We start from the raw sequence: 26,802 nt of genomic DNA, 5'->3' as shown, positions 1-26,802 counted from the left end.
TACTATATGCAATTAATCAGATAATAAAGCACATAATCATAAAATAGCAATTTAAAATTAAGTACTTTCTAAATACTTAATAGGCTTAAATCAGTGGCTTGATCAGTGGCTCTGATACCACCTTTTTCTGTCACGGCCCCCGCCCCCGGTTTGACCCGGTCCGGGAGCCGCGGGACAGAAAATCCCGTGGTATTTATGTTTACAGCGGAAGTCTTAACAGGATCGGTTTAAACTTGAAAATTTTGCCCGAGTATTATTTATTTACATTTAGGATAAATCCCATAAATATCATAATTTCGTTATTTTACAAACATGTTTATTTATTTTATTTGAGCCACCACTTTAAGCTTGATAGTGCTCCGTAGCACGTGTACTTAATTCAGTAGGTCACCTGAAACATGTTGTAAAAAGGTTTTGTCAGCGGGGAAATACTGAGTGAATTATTCAGTTTGATAAAACGACACATAGTTATCAATTACAGCATAAGAGCGATTACAATGGCAGTATCTTATTTTATATCTGGTCTTGCCACCCGTGTGACGATGGTCATACCACTATTGGGTCCAGTCACCCAATTAGTGACGTTTTGTCACTGCTAGGTCTTGTAGCCTAACCCCTGTTAGGGCTTATTGCCTAACCGTGAGAAATTAGTAATGTGCACAATACCCCACTAACCAGCGGTTAAGATAACCACGACTTAATCCCTGTAATTATAACACTTTGAAAATAATTTGAGGTATTGTAATACTTACTCACAAACTGTGAGAAAACAGTTTAAAAAGAAGAATGACTCACATTGCAGATTTAACGGGCAAGATATAAGCCTACTGATTTGCCTGTGATTAACCTAGTTTGATAATAATGCACACACAATAGGTTAGTAACTTAATACAGCAGTTACGTCAATTCACGAGATTAAACCCTCACAACGATTAATCAGTGCAATACTCGATAATTCAATCGGATTCACAACGAATAACAGAGCATAGTCCGAATTCGAACAGCACTCAAATATTCAAGTCGAAATCACGACGAATAATCAAAGTACAAGCTCAATTGAGCAGCACCTGGACTATCGTTGGATAGTTATAATCGATCGGATGTTGAATCGTAATAGCGATCGAGTTATTACCCTGATTGCGGCAGCGTTTCGTGATCGTGTGTGTTTGTGAACTATTTCGTCTATAACTCAGAGAGTATTAAGAGTTAGGACGTCGAATGAACACCGAACTTCAAGTGCCAACCCCCTCTATATATACTGAAAATTGGACTCCCCCGCGTGTCGCGGAAGAAGTCGGGACATTTGTCGCGACTCGCCTGAGGTGACTATCTAGCCTAGAGTAGCCTTGTCGTGGTATAGCTTTGCTGAATCAGTTTCGACGGAAACTTAGCTCCCACGTAAATTTTATTAAGATATTACCAACTAGGGTTTATCCCCCCTGAGTTTTAGGGGCCCTGATCCTGATTCCAATTGTTATGAAAATTTTAGGGTTAGTGCAGAATTACTTGGGTGTCTTAATTATGGTTTTCTTATCAACTAATTATCGTCCTAATTACTGATTTTGGTGACAGTTGTTACATCCGCATTCGACACAACACAACAAAAAATAAATTCAAAAAATAGCGGCTTGATACGCATCGTATAGGCCTATACGATGCGTATCAAGCCCGCCGCTAGACATAACCTGCACCTGTCTGTCTGCCATGTTTTTTACTTTAATCAATACGTATCGTATAGGCCTATACGATGCGTATTGAATTGAAAAAGTGTGTAGATAGACAGGGGGTGTGCCATTAGAAAAACCCTCAATTAATACCCAGTTGATAAAAATGTTCTAAAATAACAAAACTTATAATTGTTACGTCAAATTCGTTTTCTAATCCGTACGATACACGTGATATTTTTAAAGACATATTTTTTTTGTTATATAACATTGATTTACAAAAATGCCATTTTACTTTTTAGTTGAGTATCACTTTTGGGTTTGACCACGAAACTTTGTTTGGTGGTCAAGTTTGGCCCTTTATTTTTTTTTGTCTTTAAGTTTACGCTTTTATTTCCCTCCTCTTAACTTTCAAACTTTTCACTTTTGACCCCTGTTTTTTAAACACTTTATAAAATATGACTTTCATCACCTCGACTTTGAGTCAGTGTTATGAATTCGTGTTTTTTTTGTTTATGTTTTTTCCTGTGTTTGGTTGCCTTGGCGGTTTTACGTCCCCCACTTTGTCGGTATAAACTCGAGTTCGTCTACGTTATATGTCATGTGAGTCACTTGATGTTATCAATTCATGTCTTTGTTTTACGTTTTATCCCGGTGTTAATCGTCATTAGGATGCTACTTATAATGTTTGTATGCCCCACGTCCGGTGGCATGATTTTATACCTCCCGACCTGTAATGAGGGGGACTCAATTCTAGTTATATTTATTAAACCCATGTAATACATAAGTGTTTAACCTATTATAATTATATTAAATTATATTATAATTAATATATTATATTATAATACTATAAATAAGCAACATATTTGTGCTTATAGTTATTGGACCATTGGTTTTGGGAGTTTTTCAAAAAAATTGGATTTTTCATTTCTAATTCTAAAGTTTCAATCTTTGTCAATTTAAGTCTAAAGTTTCAATTTTTGGTAATTTAACCCGTTGATTAATTTGATTTTTCATTTTTAATTCAAAAGTTTTCATCTTTTGCAATTTAACCCCTTTTATTTTTTTTTTACTTTTAACCCAAAGCTTTGCATCTTCTTTACTTTAACCCCAACACTTTTTTTTTACTTTCAACTTTGTTCCTTATACTTTTCATCTTTCGTAAGTTTTCCGTTTAACGTTTCGTTCTAAATTTTCTGAGTTAACACGCCGCAACGTGCATGTGAGGTTCAATGTTTTTTCATCTATTTTTTCCGGTTTGACAGGCTTGTCGCAGCACGTCTATTTTTCCACGTTTGATAGGTTTGTTGCAAAGTGCATATCAAAGATCGACTTAATTATTCTTTTCTATGTTTTACACACATGCTTGCGGTAATGTAAGAAACATTTGTCTTTCATCTAATATGATATATAACTAACTAACGAATCCTCGCCGCATTGTGACAAATTCCTAAAAATAAGAAATATAAAAAAGGCTTTATAGAGTGATAAGTGTCCAAGAACTTAAAACCTAAACTCACTACAGCACCACCCCAAAAAACTATACCTCACCAAAAAACCCTTCAAAAACCCTAACCCCCCCCCCCTCAAAAAAAAAAAGAATAAAAAAATAAAATAAATAAAAACCTAAAAAAAACCTAAACACCCACCCCCACCCAGAAACCTAAACACACCCCCCGGAGCAATTTTTTTTTTTTTTTTTTTTTTGGGGGGGGGGGGTTAGGTTTTGGGTGGTTGTGGGTGTTTAGGGTTTTTTCTTTTTTTTTTTTTTGGTGTAGTGGGTTTATTTTTAAAGCTTTTGTACATTTCTTATTTTTAGGAGCCTTTGTATTTAATCCTAAACCTTATTGTAAAAGTATACGGTAACAAAAAATAAATTAAAATAAAATTATTTCCGTATGTTTTTTTTCGTTATTTTCATGAAATTGGTAAAAGTATACGCCCGCTTGCGGTATGTGCATATAATGTATATGCGTGTGGGTCATCAGAGGCAAAAGTGAAAGTGCACTAATTTTAACGTTACTTTACTAATTTCGTCAAAATAACGAAAAAAACGGGGGACGGTTAATCATGCATTATGTGGTGGCATTATAGCCGAAAGACTAGGGGGTACATGCACTAATCGGCTTTTGTCCCAATTGATGAGTGTTATGAGCCTTATGTCTAAGGCTTGATGCAAAACTACTATCGAGCCGGGAGTCTCATTGGCAGCAACCTCTCTATTTCTACGGGGTAGATGTAATGTTGTCTATATTTTACACTCCTCAGACCCTAACTTAGCCTTATTATTGATGAGATTTAATGAGTATGATGATGAAGATGATAACAACGAGGAAACGTGTTGGATTCATGGAGGCATATGAATAATCTCTAAAGCTAATAAAGATAACACCACAAATATTCAAACAGTTGATAATTGTTCGAAAAAAGAAGTTGATAATGTTTTCAACCAATCATAAAGGCCATAATAAGTTTCATAACTATCTCCTTATTTCCAAATTAAAACTTGACTACGAATCTACGATAATCATTAGTATAAAATGATAAAGACCGTTGGTTCGTTTCCTGTCTCTATTTCTCGCTTATTATCTGGTCCGTTCAACGACTGTGTGCCCATTTCGAAAAACCAAGGTTCACACGGCCATTTGCACAAGATCTAATATTTAATTATTTATTTATGTAATTGAGAATAAATTATTCAGGTACGTTTCTTTTAGTATCAACTAGTATTTTGCCCGCCTCGCGTTGCGGCGACGCGCGACGAGTGGAAACATATAGTAAGACAAAACACGATTCTTAAAACCGCAGTGCATAAAAGACAATTACAAAAAAAAAAAAAATTGTAAAACACAAAGGTAGACACAAAGTGTAAAATATAATGGCTAAGACATTTCGTAAAACACAATGCATTGACATTTGCAAAAGTAGAAGTTGTAGTCTAGGCGTTACAATTGCAATTTTTTTAAAGTTGGGCGGGTGTAAAAATGGAGTAATAGTGCAAGGGGTAAAAAAATAATGTCTAAAAAAGATAAAGTGTAAAAGTATAGGGGTGGTGGCGGAAAAGTGTAAAAGATGAGGGAGTGTTGGTGGAAATGTAAAAGAAGAGGGTTGGTGGTAAGTGAGTAAGAGCTAAGGGGGTGATGGTGGAAAACCAAAGTAGAGGGTTAGTGCTGGAAAAATTTGAAAGATGAGGTTATGGTTTTGGAAATTCAAAGTAGAAGGTTTAGGGATTAAATTTGTTATTTTATGAAACTTTGAAGGTAACAAAGTCAAAGGGCTAAAATTTCAACATCGTAAAAGTACAGAGACAGGGAGGCAAAGCGGGTGAGAAACCCCCACTGACTTTGTCTTTTAAGATTGTATATAATATATATAATAGATTTATTTTATGATTGGATGTGTTTAACCTTTGAACATCCGTTAAGTTCTTTGAACTTTTGCATTCTGAATTTGCTATGCATACGACATAAATATTACCATACAACTTATTTGACTATATTTGTTTCATATCAGTTGTATGATCCGTTATCTATATGGTTATTTTGTTTAGGCATTTTTTTATGATTAGCTTGTATCCACTATGTTCGTGACACTATTTTAACTATGTTTCTCTTGTTGACCCTTTTCACTATTGTTATTGTTACACCAGTTACCAGTATTATCGACTTCAGCCTCATTGTTCATTCTATTACTGAGTAATTCGTGTTTCTTTTATTGTTTTTTTCTTTGTTTTTGTGATACGTACTTAACGGGATCATGAGATGTGTGAAAATAGTAAACCAACAAGTTAAATATAGAGAATGAAGAGATTATTTGGTCATTTGTTTTCCTTTTTTAAACAATGGCGCACTCTCTCTCTCTCCCTCTCTCTCACAAAACATAAAGGAAGCACTTTTTGTCAAATAAAAATGTTGACAAAATAAAACCGGATCGATATTACAAATAAAATCGTTCTATTTGTTCATATAAGTGGCTTCGATACCATTGTTTGGATTCATACACGTATTTTTATAAATTTATGCAGCTAAAACGTGTGTACATACTGATCCAATTTGGATCGTCCACCATGAGTCCAAATGCAAACTAAAGAGAAACGAATAACAACCATAGGTTGTCTAGAAACAAAAACTATAACTAGTTGTAGTAGACTGTGAAATGCAAGACACCTCGATTCAACAACTCTCAGCGCTAACTCAGAAACACGAAAAACTCCACCACTTGGGTATTCCTAAAACATAAACACCCAAGGTTTCAACCCGCAAAATGAAAAACATGATAACCAATACAAAATAGTTGACGAAGGGCGGCGGTGCACGACAGTGGCAGTGGCTCAGTGGAGCAGAGGAGACAAATAGTGCGACGCAACAGGGCGGCACAACGTGGATGAGGGTGATGGTGGTCAGCTGACGATAGTGGGGCTGGTGACTAGGTTGAGGAGCAGGGAAGAGAGAGCCATAGATTTAGGTTTTAGGTTTCTTTAACTTCATTGAAGAATAAAGAACTAATCTCCTTGTCTATTGATATAGTCCCAAATCTTATTCTAGATTTCTTTTAAAACAGGCCCCATATCACACTCACGGGCTTAGGTTATTATTTGAAATAATTATTTAAACTAAATTAAATAATTGTTCTTACAGATATCATTATCTAAATAGTTAATTAAATAATTAAGTATTAATTTATTTACCTAATAAAATATTTATTTATTTATTTTATTAGTTGATTAACTTAATATCCATATATTTATTTAAATGAAACAATTAAATAACTATTTATTTAATATCCATCATTATATTTATTAATTATTATTGTTTCACAAATAATAATAACTAATACCTAGATTCGATTATTTTCTAATAATCATCGTCATACGCACATTTCATGTTAAATTATTTAACCATTAAACAATCCTTTACATAGTTGCTCTTTGTGCAACCTTTAGATCCTACTCGGTAGTAGTGTTGTCTGGGCATACTACTCTATAGAGACAATCTACCTCAAATAGCCACAAGGTCTGAAACATTTGGATCATGTATGTCTTTTACACAAGTCTTTATATGGTCTCAAACAGGCACCACAAGCACGGTTCAATCGTCTTTCACAAGCCATTCAACTTAGGATTTATGGGCTCAAAGATTGATCCAACCAAGGGCGTAGCTTAAGAGGGGCCGGGAGGGGCGCCCGACCCCCCGAACTTTTCGCTCAGTAGTGTTATATATGTAGTTTTCGTATAGAAATTTTTTGGTATATATGTTTTTGACCCCCCGGTTCTATAGAAAATTTTGGGTATATACGTTTTCGACCCTCCCCGTTTTCATGGTCAAGCTTCGCCACTGGATCCAACCCTCTTCACTTACAAGGCTGGGAGTACTATTCTATACATCTTAGTTTATATTGACGACATCGTTGTCACTGGTAACCATGGTATTTGACAGAGTTATACAAAACTCACCCTTATAGCAATCAAGGGAACACTTGATCTTGGATTACTTATTCGCCACAGCTACTCTAGCTCCCGTTTTAATGTTTACACTGATATGTTAGAAATAACCCGTTCATGTGGCCTAACAGATCATTTGAGTAACGTTGCCAATATGACACAATTACAAGTTCCTAACATTTACTTGATGGAAGTAATTATTATAAGTTAACGGGACTTTACGATTTCCCTTTAGATGCTTTTAATAGAGAGAATACCAAGAGTTTATAACCAACCATGATTTATGATCATAATTATAGATAATTAGTGATAGTAGTCATGGTTTATAAATAGTTATATAAAGAACTCTTTTAAGAACACCAATATAAATAAAAATACTAAAAAATTCTCTCTAAGGTGATCCATCAACCCAAGGCATCATAACGGGAATCATGGTTTCATCATCATCGTCTGCGAAGATAATCATTCCCACAAGTAAGTGCCTATAATTTCATGTTCATAATTATGTAAGGCTTGAATAAACATGATTAGGGTTCTATGTTTTTAACCCATGTTTAAAGATATAATCAACATGTGGTATCAGAGCAATGTTGATTATATCAAATTCGATCATGAAATCCGATATTGATGATTCGCTGTTGATGATGGAGTTGAGTTCCTTAGTCGTAAAAAAAAATCAACTAAAAACATTTTAATATGATAATCAATTCAAATTGTTTTTTAGCAAATGATTTTGACATCATCGTAAATTAATTTTTGTTTGCGGTGATATTTATCCAAGTTTTTCCATAAATTGTACTTACAATTTAAAGCCTTGCTCATAAGAAATTATTTTAATACTATGTTTGGTAAACTTGGATGGAACAATCTAGTTTGCTGAATTCTTTCTATCAATTTATCCATTCATGAATATTTTATTTCAAGTATAGGTTCCATCAATTACAAATTTGATTATGTATTCAAGTATAGGTTCCATCAGTTACAAATTTGATTATGTATTCATGAATATTTTAGAGTTGTATTTAATACAATTTGTGAATGCTATTTAGAATTTATTATGATGATTAATGGATGAATTTATAATACATGATTTTGCAATCAGTTACAAACTTGATTATGTATTCATGCATTCTTGAATTAATCGGTTACAAAGTCCTTATGAATTAATGTTTGAATTTAATGATTGCAATTAATGAATTGATTATAGAAATTCTAGACTATAATCCATGAACTGAATAGTTGATTTTGTGCCTAAATGTTTGTACACTTAAAGCCCTTTATATGCAACTTTTATGTGAGATTCTTATTTTTGCGAATGGCCCAACTTTAATTTATACCATTTTATGTGATTATGTGTATTGTTGGATAATGAAACCAACAACGAATTGTTTGATGATGCACATAATAAATTATCAGCCTAATTTACATAAATATTTCATTTCTGGCCCAAAGGTGTTATGTTATATTTATGTGCTTTACTTTATTATTTATGTGTGTTCATAATACATGAATTTTGGTCAAAGCCAAAGCGAAGCTAGAGTTCATGTAGAACATTGAGACAGTCTATATTTATGTGTGTTCATAATATGTGAATTATGGTCAAAGCCAAAGCGAAGCCAGAGGTCATGTAGAACACTAAAGACGGTCTATTATTTATATCGTTCATAATGCTGAATTTTGGTCAAAGCCAAAGCGAAGCCAAAATTTAGGTAGAACATTAAGCCGAGGTTTATTATTTTATATGGTTCATAATGCGTGAATTTTGGTCAAAGCCAAAGCGAAGCCAAAATTCAGGCAGAACATTAAGTTGGTTTTATTTATTTATGTTCATAATACATGTAATTTGGTCAAAGCCAAAGCGAAGCCAAATTTCATGTAGAACAATAAGTCAGTCTATTATGTATGTTCATAATGCATAAATTTTGGTCAAAGCCAAAGCGAAGCCAAATTTATTTAGAACATCAAGACAATCTGTTATTTATGTACGTTTATAATGTCTGAATTTTGGTCAAAGCCAAAGCGAAGCCAAAATTCAGGTAGAACCTTTAATTAGTCTGTTATTTTGGTGTTATAGTAGACTATATATTCAATATAATAATTTGTGTCTGCCTTACTTGATTACCCCATAATGTAAATCACTCCAAACTTTTTCTTAAGTTTGTATCTCATCTATTTCATCCAATCTAATTTCAAAAACTAAAATGTTTTGCTTACTAAAGAGTTTCTACAAAATTTGCTCTTGTTGGATTGTTGATTATTTCTTAAGATATGATAATTCTACTGCTCTTTTCTGATAAGAGTTTTACAGAAGAAAACTAGAGCATGACTAGTGGGATAAGTCAAACATTATATCTCTTATGATAATCAAGAACCCACTTAATTATTGCTATCATGTGAGCCATTCTAGATTCTAAATTTCCTAAGACTAATTTATTTTCTTTGGAAGAATCAAAATAACTCTTAAGACGCATGCATTACTCTATATTCTTACTATAAAGATTAGTGGCATATGTGAATACATCATGATGTACAATACCATGACCCATAATTTAAAGGTTTACACATGAAAATCAGTACACTTTTCTGGTGCATTACATATAACTTTTCCACTAATATCATAAGTTGCCTTAAGAATCAACTATTACACTCAAGAGTACCAAAGGAAAATGAGTGTGTTGATTAGCAGCATATGTACAGGAAAAGGAATGCATGAAACTGGAAAATTAGATATTGTTTATCTCATCGCCACTAAACCTGAAAGGATGATACTTTTAAGATTCAGAGATAGTGTACAAGTACTACTTCCAGCTATAAGTTTCTTCAAAGGAAAGTCTCACTACAGGTTTATGCCATTAAACTAGGCATGAGCATCGAGACTATCCATAATTCAATGGAACAGTTGGCTAAGATAAGTAGTAAGATATTTATGATATTTAAGTCTGCTAATGGTAATATTCTAACCAACACATGACCGGTTGACTCTAGTTCTATGTGTTTCCTTACTAGAAATCAACAAATAATTAATATGAGAGTTAGTGGCAAAATTTTATGTTAAGACTATAAGAACCATAATAAACTGTTTTATAATTGGGCTTAATGATACCTTATATATTCTGTAGATTATTCAGAATTTAGTATCAATATAAAAGCTGCATTATGACAGTTGTGAGGTTTGCATGGTTAAAACAAAGTCACTTTTACCTTAAACTCTCATATTATTTGTTATCTCAATCTGGATAGAAACCTTATAAGATAGAACTTGATGATGCTACATTTTTCACAACCTTTGTTATCATGAAAATGAAAATTTAACAAAAGAAAAATGAGACTTACAAATTCCATCCATTAAGACCAAATTTCATGAGAAATCATGACTAGGTTAATGAAGGATGAAATATTATCAAATCTCATTCTTAGTGACTTATGAGCATGTGTTATAAGCCTTAATATTTAAATGGCTAAGGGAATAAATTAAGTTCCATTAGAAGTTATATTTCATTGGAACTTATCCCAAAATGGAATATTCAGACATAATTCATTTATCATAACATTTACTTGTATTGTCTTATATGAATTAAGGTATTAAAGAAATTAATTCATATATACTATGATTCCTTCTAAATATGTCCCCAAAATTTTTATAACATATGGACATTAAGGAAATCAAGTCTAACATATATGACATGTTCCCACAGCACATACATCATTGAAACTTATCTTGTAGCATTCCTATAGATCTAAAAGGTTAGTGGGAGTATTAAGTGTCTTAATCTTAATTTGCGAAAGTTGCAAGAGGTGGGGGAGTGCAAACTTGTTATTACCTCAATTTGCACCTCTTGTACAAGACATTGCTCCTTCACAACTTTTCTCTTTAAGAATATACTGCTACTCTAACAAAAGTTTCATTGTTGCTTAAACGTGGGCACACTCAGATTTCTTGCCAAAATTGTAATCCTCAAACAGAGAAACTACAATGAGTAACTTCTTTAATTTGTTTCTCTATTAGAATTTATTGGTCTTCTAATGTTGACCATAAGCATGCTAAATTGTTAAAAATTTCTAAGTCAGTGGGAGCAGTAAAAGTCCTTATCAGGATTTGCCAGAAGTGCAAGAGGCGGGGGGAAGAGACCTATTAAATTTTACTCCGATTACACCTCTTGCACACCATACTGCACCAACTCTTACACACTTAGAATCTTGAAAGTGATAGCAACTTAATCAAGAGTTAATCCATAAAACTGAAACTCTTAATAAACCTATAATAATCAACTAAGGAGGCCATCTAGGTTTAAAAGCCTACTAACTTTGATGATTATGTATCCTCCTTGACTGAAGTTGAAATGGATTTTAGAAAGTTTACTGATCCTACCTTTTCTAATTAAGCCATTAGCATCAATCAAATTTCTATATGTAATAAAATTGTTATTAGCAAATTTGATTTTATGTGTCAAAATAACGTTTGGGATTTGGTTGAATTACCTAAATCCAAATGCAAATGTTAAGACACTAAAAGCAAGATTGATTGTTAATGGTTATGCTCAGAAGAGAATTATTTATCAAAGAATCATCTTACCTTTCTTACAAAAGGTTTCTTTGAGGATCATTGTTGTTCTAGTAGCTTATAATCTTTTGTAGCTACATTAAATGGATATTAAAACAATTTTCCCTAAACAAAGACTTACATGTTCAAAACAAACTGAAAGTTCTAAACTGAAAGGTCAAGAACACTTAGTTTCTAAGTCGATGAAATCCATATATGGGTTGAAGCAAACATCAAAATGTGACGAAATCTTAATGCGATTCTTTTCATCACGAATTAAGTGGATTTATGTGTACCAACCTCAGGATGAGTGGGAGCAACTAATGTTAACTTGTCCTTATATAGATGACACTCTTTTGATAAGTATATGTTACATAAGTCAAATAATTTCTCACATATATTTTGATATAATGAATCTCGGAAATACCACTTACGTGAGAGATATCAAAATATACGAAGATAGACCCATTGGGGCATTAGTTTCGTGCCATAAGCTTTACTCTAAAGTGGGTCCTTACATATGTAACAAACAATATTGCTCTCATTAAGAGGATAAAATGATAAATGAGATTACTTCCTTATGCTTCATTAATTAGAAGCCTTACGAAGGTTCAAGTCTATACTCGTTTAGATATTGCTCACATTGATGAACATTAGACCACTCTAGATTATTGTGAAGCATCTTACAATATCTTTAAGAAATGGGAAAGACTATAAGAAGAGGTTGATTATTCTTACCTTGATTTTGTAATATTCAAAAGAAACTAAAAGTCAATTTGGGGTAATCCTTATGTCTGCGGACAAATCTATCTCATGGAGGAGTCATAAGAAACTGTTAACAACAACCTAAATTATAGTGACATAATATGTTGTTAATTAACAACGCAATTGTCCACTAAATGTTGTTAAAATTTTATCAGTGGGCTCATAAACTTATTAACTCCATATAAATACTATATTGAAGACTTACTGTGAAAAATCAGCTACCTTATTTCCTCAAACAGTAACAGTTCGAGTGGTGATGCATTAAACTTTGATACAAAATTGTTGTTCGTTTATGAACAAGAAGAGGAAACTAAATATTTGTATCGAATGCATTTACATTCATGATATGTTTGCGGATCCGATAACTAAGGTCTACACCCAAAGTCCTTTTAAGAGCTCATAATAAAGACGGGTTTTACTAAAGGCCTTACATAATAACATATCGTACATATGAATGATTAGTTATTTTTCCTCAATTATACAATTTGTTTGTCTATAAATACGTATGTGCACCTAATGACGTATAGACAATAATTATACAAATTAATTTCAAAGGGCTTACCTCAGTCATTTTGGTCTTAAATTTACGTATGTTTTGATTTGGGGTTGTAACATGATTAATGGGGGTCTTGAGTTGAAAATAACTCAATGACTGTATTTTTCTGTTACAGTTTCAATTTGAAACATTAATTAATGTTATAACTTGGCCAAACTTACTTATGCTTATCACAAATGATCACTCGGCCAAGTGGAAGAATGTTAGAAATAACCCGTTCATGTGGCCTAACAGATCATTTGAGTAACGTTGCCAATATGACACAATTACAAGTTCCTAACATTTACTTGATGGAAGTAATTGTTATAAGTTAACGGGACTTTACGATTTCCCTTTAGATGCTTTTAATAGAGAGAATACCAAGAGTTTATAACCAACCATGATTTATGATCATAATTATAGATCATTAGTGATAGTAGTCATGGTTTATAAATAGTTATATAAAGAACTCTTTTAAGAACACCAATATAAATAAAAATACTAAAAAATTCTCTCTAAGGTGATCCATCAACCAAGGCATCATAACGGGAATCATGGTTTCATCATCATCGTCTGCGAAGATAATCATTCCCACAAGTAAGTGCCTATAATTTCATGTTCATAATTATGTAAGGCTTGAATAAACATGATTAGGGTTCTATGTTTTTAACCCATGTTTAAAGATATAATCAACATGATACCCATTGGTAGGGATTCTTTACACTTCATGCATTTTCTGATGCTCGCTGGGCTGGGTGTTTGGATGCTCGCCGGTCCACGAGGGGATTTGCTATCAATATGGATTCCAGTCTCATGTTTTAGATGACTCAAAAAATGGAAAACCATATCTTGGTTATCCGTAAAGTCAAAATACAAAATATGGCTAACACCTTTGCTGAATTGACCTTGTTAGAAGCTCTCTTAAAAGAACTTAGAGAACCATAAAATAACTTAGAGTAGCACAAAATATGCTCATACTCTCTGGTGTGACAACCTTGGTGTAACCTATCTTTCTACAAATCATGTGTTCCACGCCCAAACAAAACTTATTGAAACTGATTCACTTTGTCAGAAAAAATGTTGCTCAAGGAAAACTGAATGTACAATTCATATTCACAGGAGATCTCGCAGACATCTTTACAAAACTGCTGCCAACACACAGATTCACGTTTTTACATTTCAAGCTACAGGTCACTCCCCGACCATAGCTTGCGAAAGAATATTAGACACATATTGTAATTAGTCTTGAGGGTAACTTGTGTAAATATCCCATTTATAGTTATACTCAGTGTGCAACCTAATTTTTTTTGAATCATTTTCATTTGATCGATTTTAGAGTGAAAAATTACATAAAATTGACAAGTAAACGGACAAAAACTGTGTCGCAACCCCTTTTAAATAACAAATCCTTTTTATCATTTCTAATTTTACATGAACTCTCATCATTTCAAAGGAACACCATTTTGTCATCTTATACAATTAAGCTACTTGTCCATCCATCGTGTGATAAATTAGAATACACTTTTAACATAACCAAATATTTGACATGAATGTTTAATTTATTATTTTTCTATTGTTTATTGTTTTATCCTTTATTCCTGAAGAATAGATTAATATAAAAAAAAACTCGCGAATAAGGTGGTTGTGGAGTGGTAAGAGAGAGATTTGGTGTTATAAGGCTGGAGGGTGTGGGAGGGGCTTTATCAACGCCACGTCATACAGAGGCTTTAAGGCTTCTCCCCTTAACTTGAAGGGTGTGGGATAAAGCACCTTCAAGCTATAGCCCCCCCCCCCCCCAATTGAACCAATCCTTCATCGATAAAGCCCCCTTGTCTCCGTTACCATGTTGGCGAAACCACCTATGGCGCCCCTAGTTGAATTGGTGGGTATGGGTCGATAGGGCTGAGGTGGCCCTGGTGGCGCCTCCATACCCTCCGGCCTAAGTGACCCAAGTTCGATTCCTGCCCTCCTCATTATTTTCTGCGGCACCTGGTGATGATGGGAGACTAGGCGAATAGGTGGAGATCGCTAGTTCGATCCTTAAACTACGGGTTTTACCTCACCGCACTATCGTGCTTTCGGGCGAGTGTTCACGGGCTTCGGCCCTAGGTGAGGGTTTTCCCCGGGTCGGAGACGAGTGTATCCCGATGTTGTGAATTTCGCCAATAACTCATTTGAAAGATTCATTGGCCGTTAAAAAAAATTAGAGGAAAACTCGCCTTAAAATAATTAAGTTGACGTTTAACCCCCTATATCTTGTCGTCCAAATCAACTCAGTATCCAATATAATGCGATGGTTTTTTTTCACATCTTATCTGATAATATGTAACTAATAACTTAGAGGCTGTTTGTTTACCTCTTAATGAGACTCTTAATGGTTTAGACCTCTTACTGGTTCAGCACTCAATGGTTCAGACTGTTTGTTTCACAAGCATATGTCTAAATGGTTCAGACATTTGGCTCTGAATGGTTAAGCATTATACAGAGTCTGAATGGTTAAGACCTCTAATCTGAATTGGTCAGACATTTGCTTCTGAACGATTAAACATTATACAGGCTCTTAGTGGTTCAGACCTCTTACTGGTTCAGCATTTAATGGTTCAGATCTCTTAGTGGTTCAGCACTTAACCATTCAGATGTTGCCAAACAACCCCTTAGAAAAAGAAAAATAAATATGACTAAAAAACTCGTGGATTATGCACCAAATCATGTGGTGGCTTTTAAGTTTATCAAACTCAATCGCCTAAGAGTAAAGACACTACAACCCAATAACAATTCTCCACAAAAAGCACCACATTCTTTTTCTCCAAATAAAGAAATCGTCTAGCTAAACATATTTAAACAAACAAACCTCTTTACAAATTAAGATTTATTTCGTTCGTCTCACTTCACATACATCTTTGTGCTCAATTGCTATTATTTTGAATTTCATTTTTATCTAACAAGGTAATATATAGGTATATTCTTGATTTTTCAAATGTTACTTTAAGGGGCTGTTTGGTAGCCTCTTAATAACCATTCATATGCTACCTCTTAATGGTTTAAAACCTCTGAATGAATAAGAGGTAACCTCAAGTCTGAATGGTTAAGAGGTAACATCTGAATGGTAAATCATCACATGTCACATTCTTCTACCTTCTCATTGGTAAAATTCTTAATGGTTCCATTAAGAGGTAACCTCTTAATGACCATTCGGAGGCTACCAAACAGCCCCTAATTCATATTAGATGATGTCAATCTTGTTGATTTGTATTCTAGGAGACGTTTAGCGGATTTGGATCAATGGCGCCTATAGGTGTTCGATTGCAAATTGAAGATCACCATGTAATTTTTCTTCTTTCTTATTTGTATTCACGGACGATTGCTAAAATCGTCCCTGAAATTTGAGATTTTTTACCTCTAAAATATTTATACTGATATTGATCAGGCATGTAAGTTTCTTATCCATCTTCTACTAATGAAACATAAATTGAAATGTACCATGCAAATAAATTTTTGACAAAAAAGTTTCCAGGTTGTGATTGATAACGGTATACTGCAAGTAACATTATCGAACCCTGAGGGTATGGTCACGGGCATACGATACAACGGACTTGATAATGTGCTTGAGGATCGTAACGACGAAACCAACAGAGGGTTAGTTTCACTATTGTACAAGCTAGTTATGTTTTAGTTTTTCATCTGCAATTCATTCATTCATTATTAGTTTATTCACCTTCCTGTAAATAAAAAATGTAGGTACTGGGACGTTGTTTGGAGTGCTTTAGATGGGTCCGGGAGAACGGGAGTTTTCGAAGTGTATGTTCTCAATATTCACTGATAATCTTGATTAAGATGAAAAACACTGATAATCACGTAAAATGTTAATTTATTTTGATATTAAAAAGCTATAACACTATCATACTCGGATTAAAGTAAAATAAAAACAGTCTAATTTATTTTAGAAACATTATGGTCGTTTAAAATCATGCTAGCTGGTTTAAAAGTTAAAAACATGTTATAAATAAATGTATCATATATTTTAATAGTTGTATTATTTAAACTCTTAAAATTATGTTAGATTAAAGAGTAAACTGCCATTTTGGTCCCTGAGGTTTGATCACTTTTGGTTTGATCACTTTTGGCACTTTAGTTCAAACCTTTTAAATCTGGGTCCCTGTGGTTTCACTTTTATTGTCATTTTAGTCCAAAAATGAAATCTATTTGGCTAATAAAATCATGTTATTTTGTCCTTTTTCTCAGGGACAAAATGGTCAAATATCAGCTGATTTCATTAATTTAATTAATAATGTATTATAATAAAAATATATTAACCGTTTTGCCCCTGAGTAAAAGGACAAAATAACAAGATTTTATTAACTAAATATCACCTGATTTCATTTTTGGACCAAAATGGCAATAAAAGTGAAACCACAGGGACCCAGATTTAAAAGGTTTGAGTTTTGGACTAAAGTGACAAAAGTAACCAAATCTCAGGGACCAAAATGGCAGTTTACTCTAGATTAAATTTTTGTCCTCCTTATATGTATTAAAATATAGTACAAATAAGGGGAATTAGCCTCTAATAATCCCAACTACAGGTTATTGGTCATTGACAGTCACACCTTTGAATATTCCCTCCACCAGTCCCACATTTCATCTATTTTTCCTACACCGGTCCCCCGTTAAAAAAAACTTAACGGAGTTAAGCTACTTTTTTTCAAATTACAAACAGATTTTTTAGGGCTTTTGATTAGAGCGACGATACAAGTCCATTGATGTAAAACTTACCTCGAAATGGTACTTAACATGACTTGATTTTTGTAAATTGGAAATTTAAACACCCGAATCGAAGCGTCGTTTTCATCGTTTGGAGCACCGTTTCGAGGTAAGTTTTACATCAATGGACTCGTAGCGTCGTTCTGATCAAAATCCGTGAAAAAATTGTTCGTAATTTAGAAAAAAACATAACTCCGTTAAGTTTTTTTAACGGGTGACCGGTGTAGGAAAAATAGGTGAAATGTGAGACTGGTGGGAGGAATATTTGAAGGTAAAACTATCAATGGCCAATGACCTCTATTTTGGATTATTACAGGCCAATTCCCCTACAAATAGTAATGGGTTATTGGATTTTATCACCTCTAACTATTGGCTATTGGCCATTGCCACCCCTAACTATCACTTTGACGTTCGCCACTCCCAACTTAACACTTATTGTGTTCTGTCACCACGTCGTTAACTGATCACTAACTTTTAATCATGTTACTATACATTTAGGGTGTCATAAGATCCCTAAAACCTTCCTAAGATCCCTATGACACCCCCAAAGGTATAGTAACGGGATCTAAAGTTAGTGACCAGTTAACGATGTGGTGACAGAACACACTAAGTGTTAAGTTGGGGGTGACGGACGTCAAAGTGATAATTGGGGGTGGCAGCGGCCAATAGCCAATAGTTTGAGATGATAAAATCCAATAACCCAATAGTAATCATAGAGTTTGTAAATTGTAATGAGACACAATATGAAATAGGGTTTCCTGAACCCAGCACATTACTGGTTTGTGTTGTGTGTATTTGGAACCGCTTTCATTTGAACCGGGTGGCTATCGGTCGGACCAAATATATATGTTTTTTTTTTCTAAAATAATTATTTGTTACTTTAAACTCTGTATTTTGTCTATTTAGTTAACACTTCATATTTTATTCAATATAATGCTAACTTGCACAAAAATAACGTATCGTTATATTTTATTTTACATTCATTAAATAATTACATTTAAATTATTTATTAGGTAATACGGCTTTTAAAACCGACCAAATCAGTGAACCGCTAAGACAACTGTTCTAATCAGTCTGATTACGAAAACATTGTGTAAAATGAAAAATAATAGGATCATGTCGACAATTTTCAAGTATAAAAACATTGTATAAACACCAGTCCGTAAACTGAAAATGTTTTTTTTTTTTTTTTTATTTTTATTTTTTTAATTTTTGAAACAGGATTAAGTCAGCAAGTTTCAAGGTTATTGTGGAAACTGAGGAACTAGTTGAGGTTTCCTTTTCTAGGCCATGGGATCCGTCTCTAAAAGGAAAATTTGTTCCTTTAAACATAGACAAAAGGTACATTCGCGTTTTTTGTCATATTTTTTTTTTTTTTTTAAATCAAAGCATACCAGAATCGAATAGAAAGTTAGAAACTTTCTTAAACATAACTAATTCGTTTATTCATTTGTAGATTCATTTTGCTTCGTGGTTGCTCCGGTTTCTACACTTACGCCATTTACGAACACATGGGTTCACAAGAATGGCAAGCATTTAGTCTTGGTGAAACAAGAGTTGCATTCAAGCTCACAAAAGACAAGTAAGCAGTCACATCTCCATAATACACGATTGTTTTTAGCATACTTGTGTTTTACATGTAGCCTCCATGTGTGAGAAATGGTGTATTAGAACTAAACTTAGAAGTTGGTTGGTTGAGAGCTTCTAAGAATTGTAGTTTTATAAAGTTTGTAATATATTGATCAAATATGATTCACCTCTTTAAATATGGAGGTGTAACCGAATTATAAGATAAATAACGTGATAACGATCGTCAATAACTATCCTAATATTCAAACTATATATAGGATAATAAGTAAAGACCAAACTTAAAAATAAATGATAAATCAAGTAATAAGAGCTATAATAGATAGTAAAATTGGTAACAAGTTGTGTTCGAAATTGGGGAACTAATGATAATATGTTTGTACTTCTGGCAAGTATTATCTTCCGTTATGGATTTTGAGCTACAATAATGATAATATGTGTCTATGTTTAGAGAGAGCGAAGTTGCATATGTTATATCATGTGTTTAATGTTTGTAACATTCGCATAGGTTTCGATATATGGCGGTGGCCGATGATAGGAGAAGATACATGCCATTGCCAGACGACCGTCAACCAGAAAGAGGCCAACCCCTTGCATATCCGGAAGCCGTTTTGTTGGTCAATCCAGTTGAACCTGAGTTCACAGGAGAGGTGTTGTTACTTGACTAATCTATACCACAATAAGTAAACAATCTTTGCTAAATAAATGTTGTTATTGAGGTATGTTTTGTTATAATTTGTGTAGGTGGATGACAAATACCAGTATACTTGCGAGAATAGAAATCTTAAGGTGCATGGATGGATATCAAATGACCCCTCAATAGGGTTTTGGCAAATCACACCAAGTGATGAGTTTCGAACAGGTGGGCCCCTTAAACAAAATCTTTGTTCTCATGTTGGGCCCACTTGTCTAGCGGTAAGTTACTTCAGCCATGTTGTTAGCTTTAGATAATATCAATGTTGCTAATGTGTTTGATAATCTTGAGCTTCCATGTATCTAACGAATAAAACAACTAGGTTTTTGTTGGTGCACACTATGCCGGGGATGATTTAGTTCCAAAATTTGGGCAAGGCGAGCCATGGAAGAAGGTTTTTGGACCCGTTTTTATATATCTAAACTCAGTGATGGATGGACAAGACCCTCTTACACTTTGGGACGATGCAAAAAGACAGGTACAAGTGACATAGAATGGGAAACTTACATGTTAAATGTTCCTTATTACCAAAATGGACAAAGATACAACAATAAACAATGCCTTCTGGTTTTTCTGCAATAAACATCGACCATTCGCTTACCACGTGGACACAATAGTGCTTGTTCCATTAGCCACGTGGAAAACCTAAAAACGTGTCACATGGAATACTTTGGTGTTACAAATGACCGGTGGAACACACGCTCTAAGTGTCCATGTGGCCTACAAATGGTCAATGTTACTGCTGGAAAACCACATGTCAATATTAATTTTGTATATTTGACAGGTAAATGTCAATTTTGGTGAATTTCCGCTTAATATATATATAGTTCTATCAATCATGTTTATCCGGTATTTGCTTCAAATCAGATGACGGTTGAAACAAGCGGTTGGCCTTACAGTTTTCCGGCATCCGAGGATTTTCCTAAATCAAATCAAAGAGGCATGGTTTACGGAAAATTACTAGTTCGTGATAGGTAAACGTATACTTTACTCACCGTATATGATGTAGTTCATTTTAAGATAGTTATCTCAAAATTTTTCTTTTCAGATTTGTAAATAGTAATGATATGCCAATCAATGGGGCATATGTTGGTTTAGCTCCACTAGGAGAAGTTGGATCATGGCAAAGAGAATGCAAGGTAATTGTTGAGTTAATATGAGAATTCATCAACCTCTTTAACCTTATAAGCGAGGTAAACATGTTATCAGTATATTCTATAGTGATCTAACGATTTTTTTCGAGCAGGATTATCAATTTTGGACTACGACAGATGAGAATGGATTTTTTTCTATTAACAATATTAGAACCGGGAACTATAACTTATATGCTTTGGTCTACGGATTTATTGGTGACTACCGAAATGACAGTTCTATAACCGTAACTCCAGGTTAAATATGGAAGAATAATAAATAACATTGGTTCTTATGACCCTTAAGAGTTATTTTGAATTGATATTGTTCTTCAACTTTGTAAAATACTAGGTTGTAATATTAATGTTGGTACACTCGTCTACGAGCCGCCAAGAAATGGTCCTACACTGTGGGAGATAGGGATCCCTGATCGCTCGGCTGCAGAATTTTACGTCCCAGATCCTAACCCTCTATTCGTGAACAAGCTCTTTATTGATCAACCTCAAAAGTTAGTTTTCATATAACATATTCAATTAGATTCATTTTCCATGGAATAAGTCATGAATTCCAAGTTATATTTCTTTTAGTTTCTCCTTATGTTTACTTGTATGCACATCATGCATTAGTTGGGAGTTATTCATGTTCCATTTTTTTCTTTTGGGCCTTTGTCAGCAAATTTAGGCAATATGGTTTGTGGGAAAGGTATGGAGAGTTGTACCCTGAAGGAGACTTGATATACACAATTGGAGAGAGTGACTATAGCAAAGACTGGTTTTATGCTCAAGTTCCAAGGTACATGCCTTTAATTTGATGCTACAGCTTTTAAAAACTAACCTAGATTTTAAATCATCAAAATGTTACTTAGGGGGTGGGGTGGTCACTAGTGATAGAATTCTATCACTCACAAGCACCCAATCAAGTTCCGCATATCATCAACCATTTTTCCATCACTCACAACCTTTTTTGGTGGCAATGGTTATCACTCACCACCACACCCAACAATTTGCCCCCAACCAACAATTACCCTCACAAAAAAAAAAAAAAAAAAAAAACAATCACGGCAGTGAAGAAAATAACGAAATCAGATTTCGTGGTGCTATAACGCGTTTTCGTTTATGGTGGCGGTGGAAATTCTTGGCCCATCACGTGTTGAAAATCTCATCACGGAAAAACAACGCTACCACCCCCGGTGGCCTTAGAAATTTATATGACCTTTCTCTTTTAACCACAAGTTTGATAGGCTGAAATCTGAATACTTTATTTGTCAAAAAGTTGCAATGTCTTTGACTCAACCAGAAAGTTTAGGCTAGGCCCATAAAACTGTTTGGGCTTGTTAGAATTAGTTACAAAGTTGTCAAGTATTTTCAAAATACGATATATCCCATGAATAAATATATCTAGCTTGATTTTACCAGACAATTTATTGATGTACAATTAGTATTAGCAAATTTCTTAGACCACGTGTAGTGGGGCGTTTAAAAAAAAAAACCGCCAAAACACGCCCCCCACCCATTACACCGGGCGTTTTCCGGCGTTATATTTGAGAAAATTGCATGCCGGCGTTTTTAAAAAAAACGCTGAAGTGGTCAAATGGAATTTGCATGTGGCCAATGGGAGTGGTCCAAGTGTAAGGGCCTTTTCTTATTTTTTTATCCTTTTCTCTATAGAAAAATAATTGTTTATTGATTGGAAGGGGCGATTGGGCATTATTCCTACTACGGCACTTTTGCAATAACCCCCCAATAATGCCCCATGCTGACTGGACTGCCACGTGTCGCAAAACGCCCCATAGTGAGTGCATTATTGAGCTAAACCACTACACATGGTCTTAGTAAAAATACATATTTGCTCATTGGTAGTTAAGTTCAATAAGTTATTAATGTGAAGAAACAATTATAAATTTGAATAAACAGAAAATAATCATAATAATTATAGAAAAAAAGTCCAACTTAATAATGTGTTGAAAAATTAAAATTTGGTTAGCCTGAAAAATATAAAGATAACTTATGTTGCAACCAAGGTTTACTTTTTATGCGTTTATAATGTATTTTATAGCTATAACGATGTAAATTTTTATTATTTTTTGTATTTTTTTTTTCACAATTATGTACATTTATTGTACATAAAAAACGAATAAAACTTTATACACTTATTAAACCGTGTAAAAATATATTAATTTGGATTATTTAGTTTAGTACAAACACCTTATACATCTCTAATATTCTTTTAGCATTATGGACTAAGTATGATATATCACTAAACTTTTCACATGATAGAAAAAAAGAAGATAATTCGTATGAAGGAACAACATGGCAGATCAAGTTCAAGCTAGAAAATGTCAAACCGAGTGCAACTTATAAACTACGAATAGCGCTGGCTGGGGCATCTCTAGCGGAACTACAGGTATATACGAACCTCCACGAGCGTAACCATAATCGACGTGGTCAAATAAGTATAAAAAGATATGAAAGTGATCTAATTATAAGTAAAGTTCGTGGGGTTTTCGATCTTTTTGCAACTTTTTTATATCATCGATGTCTACTGACGGTAAATATATATTTATAGGTTCGGATAAATGATCGAAATAAAGCTCGTCCTCTCTTTACAACCGGACTTATAGGACGTGATAATGCAATTCCAAGGCATGGGATACACGGGCTATATTGGTTGTACAATGTAGATGTTGCGGGTTCTCTACTCTTAGAAGGAGATAACATCTTTTATTTTACACAAACACGATCTCAAAGTCCATTTCAAGCTATCATGTATGATTATATTCGGTTAGAAGGTCCAACACAGGAACTGTAGTTTAAATTGTTTACAATATGGTGTTTAACTCAGAATGTTGTTTTTCAATAAAATAATGTTTCTATTAGAATATATAAACTTAATTATATTTGTATTAAGTATGTATTAGGATATTAAACTTATACTTATATGTGTGTAACGAAAATATTTGAACGGTTATGACGGTTTGAGAGACACCGTTTCTGTTGGTGCAGTCATCTGTCGTCTTCGTCTTATGTCGAATCTGGGTTGCGTTGCGGATCTGATCAAGCATGATGTCATCATGTCTAATGATGACATCATAATAGATGACATCATCATAATATGACAATCATCATTGCAACAGTAAACGTCAAGGACAATTTCATTTGAATTTGACTTTTGAATGTTTAGTTTGAAAGGTCCAAATAGATTAGTCCATTTGAAGGTCCAATCGTTTGAAGGCTTCCGTTTGAAGATTATAATAGTTTGAGAAGGTTTAGCTTGAACAGGTCATGTATGTTTCAAGCAAAACATGAGTCCTATAAATAGGCTAGTGGTTAGTTCATTTGTAACAGAATTTGCCAAGTGATACCGAGGTGCTGCCGGTTTTTTCTTTGACTGTAAACATTGTAAAATCAATATACAAGAGAATTAAAGTGTATTTCAAGTTGTTTTCACATCCGTTTCTTAGTTTCCGCCTCTGAAACGGACTAGAGCTCTTCCGAACGACTCATTCAGGTCGAAATCGATCCTACAAGTGGTATCAGAGCTCAGGAGGAGGAGTTCTATACGATTCAGCTTGAAAATTTCTGTTTTTCTACACCTTCTTTCAAAATTTCAAGATTTCACGGTTAAAATTAGACAAATTTTTCTCAGTATGTGTAAAAGTGTGTTTTAACCAACCCTTGAGAATATCAGATTAAAATTCGAAGTAAATCTAGTAAAAATGGACTGAAAACCACCTTTCGCTTGAACGAACTGTTGACCTTTAGCTTGAAAATTTGGTGGTGTTTGAAGCGAAACACCAGCTTTCGCTTGTATAATTTCAAGTCTTTCGCTTGAAAAGTTCAGGTTTCGCTTGAAATTTGGTGGTGTTTGAAGCGAAACACCGGCTTTCGCTTGAAATTGACCTGTGTTCAGGTTTCGCTTGAAAACACGTTTCGAGACGTTTGATACTTTAATCAAAGTTGTCAGTAATTGGAAAAGAAATCATGTGAGTTAAATCAGATTGCATGTATTGGTATATGTGAACATTTAAAGGTTGTCGGATATTGGGTTTTATTACCGATATAGGGCATGTGAAAGTGTGATGATTCATTGTTTCAACCCATGTGTTTCTCGGTCCAATTGAAAAGTTAAAATTTTCGGCTGCGTGTGACATCACCAAATAATAACACCATTTGTTTCTCTTGTCGGTTGATAAGTTTTTATGAAAAGTTGGTGGTCCTCAATCATATCGATTACATGTAATAAATCGGTCCAATCAATCGATTAGTGGGGTGTGCATATCAACAGATTAATAGTGTCGGTCATTATTTTTTTTAGGTCCTATTAGAATTGTGAATGTTTTGTGTGTTTGTATTACATGTGATCAAGCGGCCAAATAATTTGTCAGTTGAGTGTTTTTAGAGGTTAAATCAGTTGAAGGTTTAATTGTATCGGTCCAATCAAAATTTTTAAAAGATAATTTTTGACGGCCATATATTGACAAAACAAACTCGGTTTCATTAGTGTTATTGTTGCAGCCCAATATAAAGACAATCGGTCCAATCAAGTGTAATGAGATCAGTCTTATTAATGCAGCCCATGTGATTGGTCTATGTCATCGGCCCAATAATTTTTGTATTACAATCAGAGTGGTCAGTCATTTGTTATCAAATAGGAAGTGGTGCCCATTTATCATTATAAGATTTGGTCAAATCACATTCCATACCTAATTTGTTGTTGTCGGCAAGTGGTTTTTGAGGTCCAATCAGATCGCTTATATTTTGTCGTTTAAGGTTGCTAGAGTTGAGCATGTAATTCAAAATTCTTGGTCTAATCAACAAGTTTGTGTGATCTCAAAAATTACTCAGTTCACATCAAAAGTTCAAGTATAAGATCGTTCACAAGAGAGGTGATTCAGTCCGTTTGAATTCAAACTCGTTCAAGATCTTGTGGTTTAGCCAGGTCATTGAAAAAGTCGTTTGATTTTGACCCGGGTCATATCTGTCCGCACAGTTTGTCAAACTTCAGTCCGCACTGAATATTCACCAGTTCGAGTACCAGTTCGTTACTATTAATTGATAAATCTTTAAACTGATTGTGTTTTATTTGTGTGTTGTCAGGTATTTCCCGAAGTATTATCTGATTATTGAAACATGGCTGAAGAATTCTACAATGCGTTCGCGACATCCGTTGCCCCTGTAACAGCTGCTGAAGCGTTGTATAATGAGAATGAGACGGGAACTCACCAAAAACCACCGAAACTCATGTACATTGAAGATTTTCAGGGTTGGAAAAACCGATTCGAGAACTGGGTGTAAGCTTACAGATTCGATGCATGGTGTTCATTGCTAAAAGATTATGAGAAACCAAAAAATGAACGTGGATTAGAGAAGGGTTTTAATGATTTTACAGAAGCTGACAAGTTGAAATACACAAGTGAAAAGATGATGATCAGCATCCTTCAGCAAGCTGTTAAAGAAGATATTTTTGTGTTACTTCAACATAACGGAACAGCTAGATCCATCTGGGAGGCTTTGATTCAGAAATTCAGAGGGAGTGCTGATATGATCAAAAACAAAAAGGCGTTATTGAAAAAATCATTCGATATGTTTACAGCTTTCGACCATGAAACTACAAAACAAACCATTGATAGATATTGTCATCTTGTATTGGAAATGGGTAGGTTGGATATTAAGAAAGAGGACGATGAGT

General features: G+C 34.1%; 1 protein-coding gene across 1 annotated transcript; it reads left to right on the top strand.

Annotated features, from left to right (window-relative positions):
• Positions 1-15,811: 15,811 nt before the first annotated feature.
• Positions 15,812-24,014, top strand: LOC110919968 (probable rhamnogalacturonate lyase B). The gene is made up of 16 exons (XM_022164217.2): positions 15,812-15,890; positions 16,203-16,268; positions 16,459-16,580; positions 16,683-16,742; positions 18,924-19,043; positions 19,159-19,284; positions 19,798-19,939; positions 20,034-20,204; positions 20,306-20,461; positions 20,851-20,957; positions 21,032-21,122; positions 21,230-21,371; positions 21,466-21,622; positions 21,787-21,906; positions 23,391-23,517; positions 23,680-24,014. The coding sequence occupies exons 2-16, from the start codon at positions 16,227-16,229 to the stop codon at positions 23,920-23,922; spliced, it is 1,926 nt and encodes a 641-aa protein (XP_022019909.1). The 5' UTR covers positions 15,812-15,890; positions 16,203-16,226; the 3' UTR covers positions 23,923-24,014.
• The last annotated feature ends 2,788 nt before the right edge of the window (positions 24,015-26,802 follow it).

This window comes from Helianthus annuus, chromosome 2 (genome assembly GCF_002127325.2).
Source record: "Helianthus annuus cultivar XRQ/B chromosome 2, HanXRQr2.0-SUNRISE, whole genome shotgun sequence".
In the NCBI taxonomy this organism is placed as follows: domain Eukaryota; kingdom Viridiplantae; phylum Streptophyta; class Magnoliopsida; order Asterales; family Asteraceae; genus Helianthus; species Helianthus annuus.
The sequence above is the reverse complement of the archived record's forward strand: the minus strand, read 5'-3'. Positions and strand labels throughout refer to the sequence as shown.

Excerpts from the sequence above, each read along its gene's own strand:
- LOC110919968 (XM_022164217.2), top strand. The coding sequence starts at position 16,227 with ATGGCGCCTATAGGTGTTCGATTGCAAATTGAAGATCACCAT. Across the intron at positions 19,940-20,033 it reads AACCTGAGTTCACAGGAGAG|GTGGATGACAAATACCAGTA; the intron begins GTGTTGTTACTT and ends TAATTTGTGTAG. Across the intron at positions 20,958-21,031 it reads AAATTACTAGTTCGTGATAG|ATTTGTAAATAGTAATGATA; the intron begins GTAAACGTATAC and ends TTTTCTTTTCAG.